Source organism: Apus apus, chromosome 3 (assembly GCF_020740795.1).
Source record: "Apus apus isolate bApuApu2 chromosome 3, bApuApu2.pri.cur, whole genome shotgun sequence".
Taxonomy (NCBI): Eukaryota; Metazoa; Chordata; class Aves; order Apodiformes; family Apodidae; genus Apus; species Apus apus.
Genome location: NC_067284.1, coordinates 67,981,431 through 67,995,301, shown reverse-complemented (window position 1 = coordinate 67,995,301; position 13,871 = coordinate 67,981,431). Strand labels below are relative to the sequence as shown.

Genomic DNA, 13,871 nt, shown 5'->3' with positions numbered 1-13,871 from the left:
CATGCCCCAACAATGCTTCTAACAAAACAGTCTGATACAGTGGAGGATGGTGGGGTTTTCCTGCTTTCATATTTTGACATGTCCAGATGGAACTTGTAAAAAGAAGCAGATTATATTTCATACAGGAATTCAGTTTCGTAAAAGCAGCTCGATAATTTGCAATTTATATCTAGAATTGCACATATCATTAAATATTTCTTCTGAAGAAATCTATCTCCTGGAGTGCTCCGAGTATCTATTCTCCCTTTTGACCACAGAAACTATGCATGAATCCTGGGTTATGTATCTGGAGAAAGATAACTGTCACGTACCCTATTTCTTTCACTTATCCTTAAAAAACTGTGGCCGGATGCTCAGTAAAGTGCAGTTTTATACACTTGGAAGAACATATCTGCCAAAGAACATTTAAGATATTTTATGGCCTTGGACATACAGGTGATCTTCCAGCTAAATCTAAGTGTCACATTTAGCAGCTAGCTGTTGTTGCCTAAGAACACCTAACTTTTGGCTTTTTTTTTTTTTTTTTTTTTTTTTTTTTTTAATATTAGCAAACTTATTTGAAGATCTTGCATAATGCAAGAGCACTTGTCTCTGGACCCTATAGCATCACTGGTCATGGAACAGGAAATCACATCTGAGAGAAAAGTAAAGCCCTCAAAGAAAAGAACAGTTGTCCTTCAGAAACAAGCAGCCATTTCTTCACTGTGACATGCTAGTGTCCCTTCTTGTCTACCTGTGGTAATTCTAAACTAGATGCTATGCATCCAAAGGAGCAAAGACATACTATATTTTTGTGAGTAGTAAAAGAAAAATTAGTTCCTAGGTAAAACTCTCCACTTAACGACTAATATTGGTGAAATGGTTTCTCATACAGCTATTCCCAGGCCTGTGTTAAATACAAGAGAGGATCTTAAAGGAAAAGTTTTTCTCCACAGAGATTAAAATTCTTTCCATTTCAGTAAGCTAGAAAGCCTTAGGAAGAGAAAAAGAAAAGGTGTGCTCTAAGGACAAGAGTTATAAAAAGCATCACTGAGAGGTGTTATTGCTCTTCAAGGCATTACAAGTTCATGCCCACACACCAGCCCGAAGACAACAAGTCCCTGTAGGGAATGACATCCTTTGACAAAAACACCACCAAAATTCCACTGATGATGATTTAGCCTGCAGCAGTACCCATATGACAGTAAGCATTAATCTATTACTTTGGCATGTTGACATGTACTGTTCTATTACATCAAGTAGAAACTAAACCAACATAATCTATGGTAATGGAGGAGATAAGCAAGCTTAATAATCTGATTCCCTGAAAAGGTTTGTGTCTTTGAGGAGGCAGTATTGGTCTCTAGATGTTCCATAGCAATCCTGGAAGAGGAACTCTTGCCTAGCAATGCTGGTGCTCCTCTCTTCCCATACCAGTTTATTATTGTGCACCAGCTGGGCATTTAGTTGATGGTAGGTTTAGCCTGAAAGTCGATCATTCCTCTTCAGAGCCTGAAGTCCATCTCACCATGTTTTAGGCAACACTGAGCTTCTAACTAGCATTCCTGGACTTCCTCAGTCTTTTTGAGAAGGACTGAGGCAATTATGTCAAAGATCAGTGTGACATACAAGTTAGAACTAAGACAAAACACCCAGGCAGTTTGCTCCAAGTGGGCTACAAAGAGGCAAACTCCAGAGCTCAGTGACTACACATCTGCCTGTAAGCCTAGGCTGTGATAAGAACTACAAAGAGGAAATAAAAATATCTTTAAGTATGAATTAATTAATATATACACAGACTCTTAACACAAAATCAAAAAGGAGGAATTCAAAGACTTGAATACAATTCTCTTCTTTGCAATCAAAAGGCAAACTAGATTATTGGATATTCATTCTGTTCTGCTACCAAGGGCAGAACAGAGGACACTACAAGATATTAGTGGTGGCTCTTCCACTTAGTATCCTCAGGAACGAATAAATGCTTATCAGATGAGTGATAAGTCTCTTATCACTTGCATTTCAAGTATGTTTATGCAAAGACACACAGAAATGCTTTGAGTACAGATTCGTAGTTGTTCATGGATTAAGAGAATTTTTGGATGCTGTTTCAGGTCATTTTTGCTTCATCCTTCCTGCTTAAATCACTTCAGAATGCAGCAAAAGCTTTTACCAATTTTACTAAAAGAATCTAGGTGCCTTCTATTCACAGACCCAATTTCATTTTACTCTACATAGATTTCATAACAAAGCAACCTGAATAGACTGACTTTCAGCTTTCAAGCACCTCTGACTTAACAATGAAAGCTGGAAACACATCTTGAAACTTGCACTGAAACAACTGCAAGCTCTATTTTTTTCTCTCCCCTGCACCATTTCTGGCACTGCTTTCTGCTCTAAATCAGAAGTCACATTTGTCAGTCCTAACCGAGTCAGAAAGTAGTAATAAAAGCATTTTAATGTACTTCTCTTTGTTAGACACATAACCTTTAATGTTTATGAGACCTCAACTAACTTACTAAGTTTGTTTTAACAAACTTATTTCACTAACATATTGGAACAATTTCCTGAACTTTATAGAAAGTGTTATTAGGTCACTTCTGATTTAGCTGAAAACTTGCTCTATGTGACTTATCTTATGGTAACACATATTAGCAAATAATGCCAGTCCAGTTCTTCCATTAAAATTATAACTTTTAGCTAAGTTCCACTTCCCTAATAAGAGATCATGCTCTCCTTATTTACATAAGTGTACCTGAAAGACAAGAAACGCCCTAAAACAGGTGCCTTAGCTTACTGCTTAGTGGGATTAAACCTGCTTAAAACAGATAGGCTACACTGTCATTTGTATGTAAGAATTACAAAATACTAGAAAAAAATACCCATCACAGTTCCTGACCTCACCCTTAGGAAACATTTTCAAGTTGCAAGAACCTTTCAGTAGTCTACTGCACTACACAGAAAAACACAAAACTTAAAATCAGACACTTCTGATGTCTTAAATAATTTCTCCTGGGCAGGTGGTTTGTTGTGGTTTTTTTCCCCTCCAGTGGTTTCAGTCACTCAAAGTAATGACAATTCGCTTCTGTTCATAAATACAAAGCATGCTATTTAAAAACACCTGATTCAGCAAGTTCTATCAAGGATAAACTACCTTGATCTCTTTCATTATTTTTAGCCATTTGTACTACTCATGCTGTATTTTAAGAATGCATTGAAGCTTGTAGTTTTTATTTCTTTATTAGCTTAACACATTAAAGCCATGCTAAGGTCTGCATATGCATATTCCAAGAGCAATGACTGCAACTATTTAAGGGAAAAAATACTGATTTTAAGGATGTTTTGCTTTTCTGAAAACCCACAAACCTAATGGTTTCCATGGTGAAGATTATTTGCCATCTCACTGCCTTCCTCCATTTTTAACATAATCTACAGTCACTGAAACTTACTCTATCCTGACTGCAATTTTTTTAGCTATGGAGTCAAATAGGCTAAATATGGCTTAGATTTATATATACACTGGTATACATATATGAGTCAATGAAGTTCTATGATATTTAAAACACCAGAACATCAATAGTTGAGATTATAGGCAATACATATCCACAGGACTATAACTTCACAGTGACATCTTTATTACAAGATTGTCCTATGCATAATTTTGAGGGAGGTAATTAAAGACTGTTTATTCTGTCATTCTACTCATTGGAGTACAGTACAAAATGCAACATATAAGTAAGTTCCTCGATTCCAAAACAAATTAAAGCCATTAAAAGTACTTTTAAAAGTCAGTCTTCTCTAGGCTACAGTAGAAAGAAATTAGTCTCTGCTCAATCTTGAGTGGCATTTTCACACTTTCTTATTTGAGTTTTGTTTCTTTGATTTTTTTTAAATCAGTTCTGCTGTCATAATTAAGATCTTGTAAAATTTCTCAAAAAAAAGTTGTCACTTGTAGAGATACAGTGTATACACTATTTATACAAATATACACTAAGAAAAACAGTGCAGAATCAACCAAGAGCAGTTGTTGTTTTCCTTGTTTCTTCACCCTATGACCATAAGAAAGACAACACAAAGACACAATTGATGCCTTTTTTCAGCTTGCCAGGTATGTCTCCCACCCTTTGTAGCCTAATCATACATAACCACCCCATTCATCGTGATTTGTACAAACATTTAATTTCCTGTTGAGATCCCATACTCTAGCTTCCAGCACTACACTTCCTAGATGTGAGTTCTCTGAACAGCAATGCACGAAATAATTGACATTAGATGTACTACTCACCCAGAAACGCTTAAGAGTTTGTGAACTAAGAAGTCAAGCCATTTTGACCTTAGCAAGCCTGCTTAACTTGGAGATGACCTTATGGGGAAGTCACTTTTAGTTTCTGAACTCCTACCAAAATCTCATACATAACTTGCTTCTAACTTTGAGAAAAATTCCATATATGTAATAAAGTCAACCAAGAAGCTAGACCTGTGTTGGTTTGAGCAAAGCTGGCATAAGTTGCACAAGGGCATGAGGTGAGAGTAAAGTCAAGTACATGATTACCTGCAAGATCTGCTTCCCTCTCTGTTAACCTAGACTGGATGCACACTGACTCCACTCATATTCAAACTTCTTCAACGGCAACATTTACGGTCTAAAGCCTGCTCCAGGCTACTGGCTGTCACAGTAAGCCAAATCTAAATAAAAGGCTTCCTTTTCAGGGCCTCGAGATGATTTGGTGGATTAACACACAAAAGGTAGTCACCAGTCCTGCACACAGATGCAACACGCCCAAGGCAGCAGATGGCACAGACAGAAGCTCTCCCGCTCCCTGGTTGTAGCCTACCGTGCCTTTATCCTGAAGGCACATCATCAGAGTGCAGACATCACCCGTCGCTTGATGGTTCACCAGCACCATGGCTTCATCTTCTGATACTGCCGTAACGTCATCACCCCATTCCACTACTATTAGAAAAAAAAAAAACAAACAGGTGAATTTTACAATGACTACATGGAAATGTTACTGTCAACAAAACAAGAAACCCAAAGACCCCATACCCAGACAATTATAATAAAGAAACCTACGTGCTACATGTCAATTTAAATTGGCACATAGCATAAAATAGGAATATTAGCAAGACCATTTTACCAAGCAGAGGGTGTCTAGCTTAGTTTTAAATTGCATGCGCAGAATAAGAACAAAACAAAAATACTCTTACCAGAACATATGCACAGAGATTGATCTTTTTGTGTCATTACACTACTCTATATTTAGGGATACAAACTTACATTAGCTTTTGACCCAGCTTCCAAATTCAGCTGGCTCACCTAATTAAATAATATATAATTTTTTAAAATGTTGTAAAAAATGGGGGGGGGGGTTGTGGTTTGTTTTTTTTATTGTTGTTGTTTATTTGGGTTGGCTTTTTTGTTGTTGTTTGGTTTTTTGTTTTGTTTTGTTTGTTTTTAACTCAGCAAGTTCATTTCATTTCTGCACTTACTATTATTAAGTGACTCCGGTAAAAACAAAAGAAAAAATCTGTAGTTGGATCATTATGTTTAAAATACTACATGAAATAAACTCTGTAATTCAAATCTCAACAAGTTAATTATAGGCAAGAAAGTGTGTTCAGAAAATACTAACAGATGTCAAAAATTATTAGTCATTATTTGTACAGCAGAGACCAGATGCTCCAGTGGCAAGAATGATGTCAGGAGGAAGCTACAGCTGTTGATCATCCAACATTTACAATGACCAGCAAAAACATGCTGAGGTAAGGAAAATATATTAAAATTGCTAATGCCATCATCACAAAGTAACTGAACAGATAAAGAGAAGACTGCTTCCCACAGAAGAACACAGGATGGAAAACTAGAAAAAGTATTTTGTAAATCAAAGACCAGAAGAACATGTCTATTGTCATTATTGGGACAAAGGGACAAGTGAGTAGAGTCCGGCCCTCTTCAACAAAAGAGATGGTTACTGCAACACAAGATGAGCAGGCAGAGTAGCTCTGTTAAGTACAAAGCGGCGGGATACAATTATTTTTGTGTGTTTGTTCAGTACCTTATGTGGTTCTTACTGATGATTATTTTCATTCTGACATCAAAGGAAATATTTCACCACTGCTACTGAATCTTCAGTGCTTTTATTAACAGGTTTCCAAGCAGTAAACAACTCTCATCACAAGATAATTAATTACTTCACTAATATTTGTTTTTTAAGCAGTGATTTAACTTACAAAAAAATCAACAGGGTACACACTGAAGGGAGCAATAATCCACGAATAGCTTCCCTGTCCCTGCAGAAATCCATTTAACATCACACCTTTGAAATTGCCACTTCTCTTATTTTCTAATGGCTCCCAAATTAGTACTGAATTAAGACTAGAACATAAGTTAAAAAAAACAAGAGCTCTACTTGGCAACAAGTAGAAACAAACTAGAGATATGAAGGTAGGGAGGACTAGTCAATCCATACTGTTCAACCTCCCTTCCTTTCCCTGGGCAAGCTAAGCACAGCTCCTTTCTTAGTTTTCTCAACATGAACTTGAAAGATCCTCTTTATCCCTTTCTCCTCAATTATGTGCAAATTTCCTCCAGTGCCCTCTCTATCTCCATGGAAGTTGGAGAATACCTTGACATGGCAGTCCTAGTTGACCGTGTACCTTCCTTATCAAGTATTTCACATATTTACCTATGGCAGTATCCCACAAGGCAAGACACTAAGATGAAATGATAATTTTTTTAAAGGGAAATGAATCAACAGCACACTGATTTTGATATTATTACTTCAGTGTCTATACAAGTGTCTCACTAAACCGTAGCTTACCAAAAGTAATAAAAACTAAGTACTAAACATATTAAGCCTCAGCAAAATAACGTTTCTCAGAAGTAGCTAATTCTTTTCAAATAGAATTATTTTACTTTTAGATTACTCTGAGAAAAATAGATTGCTACAGATATTTTCCTGGAACATATCAATTTGTACTACTCACCATTTCTACTGTACAGCAGCTTAAAAAGAAACTATTTTTAATCTTCAAAAATGTTTCACAGATCTAACTTTCTGAAGGATTAAAACAAAGTTCATGACTGAAAAATGGAAGATATTAGAAACAGCACACAATTGAAAACAAGTAAAGAGAAGAACTCATAAAGCTTCATTTGCTAGAAAAAAGTACATTTTAGCATGCTAGGTGAAAGGTAATGTCTGACTTGGAAACTTTCAGATAGGCCCCAGACAAAAAAAATTAGGAAAAAAAGCTTCCGCTGTTACCTAGAGTATTTTGCCCACTCTTGTTAAAAACAATAGAGGGCAAAACCACACAAACAGCTTACAGTGCACTAACAAGTTTCATCTGAGAAGGAGTAAAAAGGTGGGCTCTGTTATCCCACTCCGAACACAAGGTTAAAAAATTGTGATATAATTCTTTAATTGATTTCCTCAATTCTTTTTATCTATCAATTAGCCAGACTAATAGCTCAACTTCTGTGGCACAGCTGACAGGTAGTAAGTTATTAAAAGTAAGTGATTCAGTTGGACATCTTCTACTTTTTTTTCCTCTGTCATTTCTCCTCAGGCAATCAGGCTGTCTCTTCTGCTTAATAACGCTTTATGGTCAATTGATTGACCTGATTATCAAGGAGAAAAGAACCAGTTCATGCAAGTCCTTCACAGAGCATTTCAGGATTGGAATCAGAAGAGCAAACTACAAAAGTGTGCACAAACCTCACTGCCATTACCACAATTCTTCAGAGAACAAAAAACCCCAAGTATCTAGATTTTTAAGTTCACAGTATCCCTTTAAAGTCACTGTCCTCGATTTTCTCACTACACTGAAATTTTCAAAAGGAGCACCTTTTGCCTTAAAAAAATTGTGCTATTACATTCCTTCACTGTAGCTGGAAACATTCAAATCAAAAGCTCAGCTGCATGGCAGCAGAACCAGGAACACTGCTTTCCTTCACTGTATCAAGACAAAAACAGTTTAAACCCAAATATTTGTCACTCAGGGGCCTGAAAATGAGCAAACAATCCTCCATGGTTTCCTTCTATTGCCAGGACATATTTTTTAAAGATACCAGTTCTGTGTCTACAGCCTCACCATAGCTAGATTTCTGCAAATGCAGTTTAACATAGTGAACTAATACAAGGGAAGGCAGGAGCAATAAATCAGTTTAACCTGGTAATTTGAAATCACAGTAAACTTGGGTAATCCTCATTAGTAGTGAAATCTTTTACCCACAAGGTTGAGACAAAAATGGCTTAACTGTAAGAGATATTTAATTTGTGACTTGCAAACAAAAGGTTTCTCGAAGGATGAAGACACATTTACTTAATTGCATGCTGTAAGACAGAAGAATTTATCCTGCTCCTATAAAAGAAATCCAAGATGTATACAAGTCTCTAAAACATCAAGAAAATACCTCACACTATGAGCTGTAAATCAAGCTTTGTTCAAGGCCATCCTTGCAAAGCTTAAATAAGAAAATAAAAGCAATACAAGTTTTTTCATGTTTTAACTGAAGGATTACATATCTAAATGAAGTTATTGAGTTCCCAGACTACTTGGCTGCTTTGTAATCCTGTCCTTAACATAACTGTGTGCAAGTAAGCAATGCTATGAATAAATATCCAAGCGCTTAAATGGCAGTATGTCATTAGGCTGGGTAAATGACTACCCAGATAACTAATAATTCAGTAGATTTATTTTATACTTTTGAATATACCTGGCAAGAATGGCAGAATAGCATTCTCTGCAATTGTCTAGCAATAATGAAGAACGACTTCATTTTGCATATTGCATTTTTGTATACTGACATTTTTTACCGTCTTCTTTGTTACAGTTAATAGTTTCACTACAATGCATGCTGTAAGAATGGGTATCAATTTTATTGGAATCCTAACAACTTAGGTTCTATTAAGTACTTGAGGTTATTATTTAAAAATGTGTTGAGTTTTAACTTCCTCTCTTGAGGAACTTCCTCTCTTGAGAATTGGAAAGGAAAAACAACAACACATCAAAAACCCAGTCTCTTGTCAGAAATGTCAACAGCTATTAGGAACCAAACAGTGAGGGAACCAGATGCAGTTCTCATACCAGCATCATCCATGATGGAGAAACGTCAGGCACAAATATAAACTGGGAGAGGAGCGGCTGGAGAGCAGCCTAGCAGAAAGGGATCTGAGGGTGCTGGTCAACAGTAGCTTCAATATGAGCTCGCCAGGTGCCCTGGCAGACAAGAGGGCAAATAGCACCTGGGGGTGCATAAACAAACAGCATAACCAGCTGGTCAAAAAGGAGTGATGATCCCCATGTATTCAGCCTTGCTGCAGCCTCACCTGGAGCACTGCGTGCAGTTCTGGGCCCCACAATTTAGGAATGATGTTAAGGTCCTTGGATGTGAACATGTCCAGAGGAAGGCAACAAAGCTGGTGACAGGGCAGGAAGGAATGTCTCATTAGGAGCAGCTGAGGACTTTGGGCTGGTCTAGTTAGGAAACAGGGAGGCTGCATGGTAACATCTTTGCTCTGCATGGCTTCCTGAGGAGGGCAAATGGAGAAGGAGGTGCTGACCTCTTCTCCCAGGGATCCAGTCATGGGACATGCGGGAATGGTTCAAAGCTGTGCCGGGGAGGTTTAGACTGGACATTAGGAAGCATTGTTTACAGAGAGGGTGATTAAACACTGGAACAAGCTTCCTGCAGAGGTGGTTGACATCCTCACCCTGTTAATGTTTAAGAGGCATTTGGACAACATGCTTAACAACATACTTTGACTTTTGGTCAGCCCTGAAATCGGTCAGGCAGTTGGACTAGATGATCATTGTAGGTCCTTCCCAACTGAAATTTTTCTATCCAAATCTAAATACTACCATATTCATGAAGAATATAAGACTGATGCTTTGTGGCAAAGTCAAGAAAACTCTCAGTGTTCTAATCACCCTTATTAAAAAGCCTAATTCCATAGAATACCTAGATAAATCACATGAAAGTTATGCCAGTAGGTCAAGAGAGGTGATCCTCCCCCTTTACTCGGACCTCGTGAGACCCCACCTTGTGAGTACTGTGCCCAATTCCAGAGACCCAGCATAAAAAGGACATGGAGCTCATGGAGAAAGTCCAGAGGAGGGCCACGAAGATGATCAGAGGGCTGGAGCACCTCCCCTATGAAGACAGGCTGAGAGAATTTGGGCTGTTCAGCCTGGAGAAGAGAAGGCTCCAGGGAGACCTTATAGCGGCCTTCCAGTATCTAAAGGGGCTACAGGAAACCCGGGGAGGGACTTTTTACACTATGCAGCAGTAGGACAAGGGGGAATGGATCAAAACTGGAAGAGAGGTGATTTAGGTTAGACATTAGGAGGAAATTCTCTAGTATGAGGGTGGCGAGACACTGGAACGGGTTGCCCAGGGAAGTTGTGAAAGCTCCATCCCTGAAAGTGTTCAAGACCAGGTTGGATGGGGACTCTGAGCAACCTGATCTAGTGGGAGGTGTCCCAGCATGCAGGGGGATTGGAACTAGATGGTCTTTAAGGTCCCTTCCAACTCCAACCATTCTATGATTCTATTATTTGCGTATCCACTTAAATTGCCATTTAGATTTGAGTCTACACACAATATTCACAACTTTTTCTAAAATTTGGAGATATTAAAGACTTTTACTCCAGTTCTTCCCACCTCTCAGTTTATTTTTCTTCTGATCACTTGCAATCGCATGCATCCGTGAGGCAAGGCTTCAAAACTCATTTCAAGAAGTTGCAGGTTGGCAACACTTAGAATTGAACAGTACCAAGTCAATTGCTTGGAAGCTCTGAATAACAAATGAATGGCATTATTAATAGACAGCCACCTTCGCTTCCTCAAAAGTCACCCTGTTTTCTAAAAGAAGGAATGTTATTATTGGGCAATCAATAGTGATCGTAAGTCATGACAACCAGGTTTCTATGTTTTAAACATTCCTCCTCATGTTCAAGCATTTGTGTCTGGCAAGTTGTAACCTTGCTTTACTGTTACTCATTAATGACTTGTCAAAGCATGTTTAGCTAGAGTAGCTATGTACAGTTGTTAAACTCATTTGTCTCTCCTTTATAGATTGGATTCTTCGATAGTTGGCATTAAGAAATCCCAGAAGTGATGCCAGATGTGAAATACTACTTAGCATGCCTAGACTACATTAAAAAAAAAAAAAAAAGACGTGCTAAAGGTGTTTTTATCCCCTAAACAAAAAGGTTAAAGGCATTCTCCCTGCAAATTGGTTACCTACAGTGAACAGAAGGAAAACAAACAATGGACTAAGCAAATCAGCATAAAGTTAGTTGTTTACACTTATTAAGCATTTATTTTCGTTGGAAGGCATTTAAAAACACTGATATAACATCAGGCACATACTATTGAAAAGAGAAAAATAGCTCTTCCTATCCCACCCATTCTTTCCAAAATTCACACTGCCAAGGAAACCTTAATATATTGTCTCTAAGTACACACAAGACTTACAGGTGATCAACAAAAGTACAATCCAGAAAAGGAAAGAACACGCATACAGCATCATACCTAATTAAACAGAGCTTTGCTTGATGTGTTATCTTGCTTTTCCTTTTAAATAATGTCCCCTTACTAAAAAAAGTATTGTTAATTTCAATGCTATTACAATATATACATCTTAAGGTCATAAAGATACAGTTTCAAACAAGATTTTTATACTAAAAAGAGCATCTTTCACAGCTAACTTGCTGCAGACTTTTATGATGATAATAAACTGACCTGCACTGACAAATTATTCCTTTCATTTCCATCAATAAAAATGCTTATCATAGAGAGGCCAGGGAGTAAGCAGCAGCTGGGGAATAGAAGCCTGCAAACAAAAGGAGATTGTTCCTACAGTACATGTCAAGAAACCAAGGCTGAGTTTAAGATGTCCCAGTGACCATCTTCATTTCTCTGTGACAAACCATTTTGCACACCTCTACCCTTCATTGTAGGAAACTATGCACATTTCCTTTTGCTTTCAGCTCCATTCTTCTTAGCTTCCACCCTCTCTTTCTGCAGTTCTCAGACAGATCTGCTTTGTGGAGAAGAGGACTTCTGAAGTCATGATACTTATGCCCTGAGTCAACCCACATGCTTACTTCAATGAACTGACAGGAGACAATTACAACAGAGATGCCCTGGCTCTTTCATCTTTCTAACCAACTCAAGAGCCATCTTTTTCCTAAAGCTCTGCAGTTCTTTTTGGAAATAGGCCCTAGCAATGCCTGCTTTTGAAGATGGACTTAATTTTCCTGGAGTGCATGGTCTAGACCTCATGGGTACAGTTTGCTTGAGCTCTATAATTCACTGGCACAAGAGATGATGCTTGTGGCTGAGAAGAAGGCTCCTTTCACCCATACATGGCTGAAAATCAATAAAAGTGTAACCTCAGCTCACCTTAAGAGAAGTCAGCTTCTTCCACTGACTTCAGTGCAGGCAGTATCATTTCAAGAGCTTCAGTTCTTTGCAACTATGCTAGGCAAGCAGTTTATATGATTAGAAAACTTTTAAAGTTAACAGATTCTGTCAGGATACACAAGCTATGCCCGCTACAGGTATTTAAGGAATAATTTCAATATATCTTAAGTTTTGCAACAACACAGCTTTCAGGGGACATACCCTCCACATTTTGCTGGAGGTCTCCAACAGCTATTTTATGCTGCTCCCATAACACTGCTTGAATTGTAGAGTCCAAGTCCCACACCTCAAAGTTCTGAACATTGAAACTGGAACCCCAGTTGTATATAGTGGTTACTCCTTTCAAGGAGAGGTACAGGACACCCAGTGTTCATAGCCACACAAGCAAATGTGGACTCTCAGTTGTGAAGATTGTGATTGATGTCAGCCTTCACGACTATACTGGTAATAAACTGTAGCAATCACGAAGCAACTCCAGCATCTGTCTTGCTGCTGCTATTATTAGAAAAGGAACTGCAAGACTCTAGAATGGGATGGAGCACTGAAATCTTTCTGAAGTACCTCGAGCTCATGAGTCAGACCCATTGGCAGAAGGAGCAAGCTGTACAGCACACTCCTCCTGAGTGACAGACAAAACACATTAACTACCCAGGGGAACACCAATGCATTTACAAACTAACATCCTAAAGCTCCAATACCTTACATACTGCAGATGTTATAATGGCCAGAAAAAAAAACCACCATAACAAAACCACACAGCTTGAAGCCTAAAAGAAGCACAACAATGGGCCAGTCTCACAATTTTGTCTCACCACAAAATGATATTTTATTACATTTTTAACACACTTAGGAAATGAAACATCAAAACAAGCAAAGGCTACTAAGGGATGCTAAAAATTAAATAGTCAGGCTTGAAAGTAAAAAATAATCCTGAATAGTTTTTCAAAGTACAAAAAGTACTTACTAAGAAGCACAGAGTCACCAAGGTCCTACAAAGACAGAGGAATCTGAACCAACAGTAAATATACTTCAGATTAACTGTTCACTTCCGTTCATATTCAGTACCATTTTGGTCATTCCTAGTTACACTGTGGAAACACACACATGTTCAAAAATGTGTACTTCAAATATAATTGAATAAAAATGAAGTTTGGAGGACTGTCTTTAGGATGACCATAAATCAAAAAGGTATACAATCTAAAGATAAACTTTTGCTGGTTACAAGCTTCTCAACACACTGGGCAAGATCAAAAAGCTTTAATACCATAACTGATAGAAACAAAGAAATATATTTCCATAAAACAAGCATCAAAAAGACTCTGAATAGATGGATCTATGTTGTTACACAGTGCAAAACCAAGATTTTTGGCTTACTAAAGCTGCACAATTTTATGTGGTGAGAAAACTGGTTTGACAATTACAGGGCCAGAAGTTCGCTTACACGGAAAACGTCCCAAGA

General features: G+C 37.9%; 1 protein-coding gene across 4 annotated transcripts in view; it reads right to left on the bottom strand.

The window, feature by feature from the left end:
* The window catches only part of LPGAT1 (lysophosphatidylglycerol acyltransferase 1), a 65,451-nt gene that overhangs the window by 33,791 nt on the left and 17,789 nt on the right, over positions 1–13,871 (bottom strand). For all 4 annotated transcript variants that reach the window (XM_051616075.1, XM_051616076.1, XM_051616074.1 and 1 more), the window contains one exon: positions 4,812–4,930. In XM_051616075.1, coding sequence (XP_051472035.1) covers positions 4,812–4,930 — 119 coding nt within the window. The remainder of the gene's footprint in view (positions 1–4,811; positions 4,931–13,871) is intronic.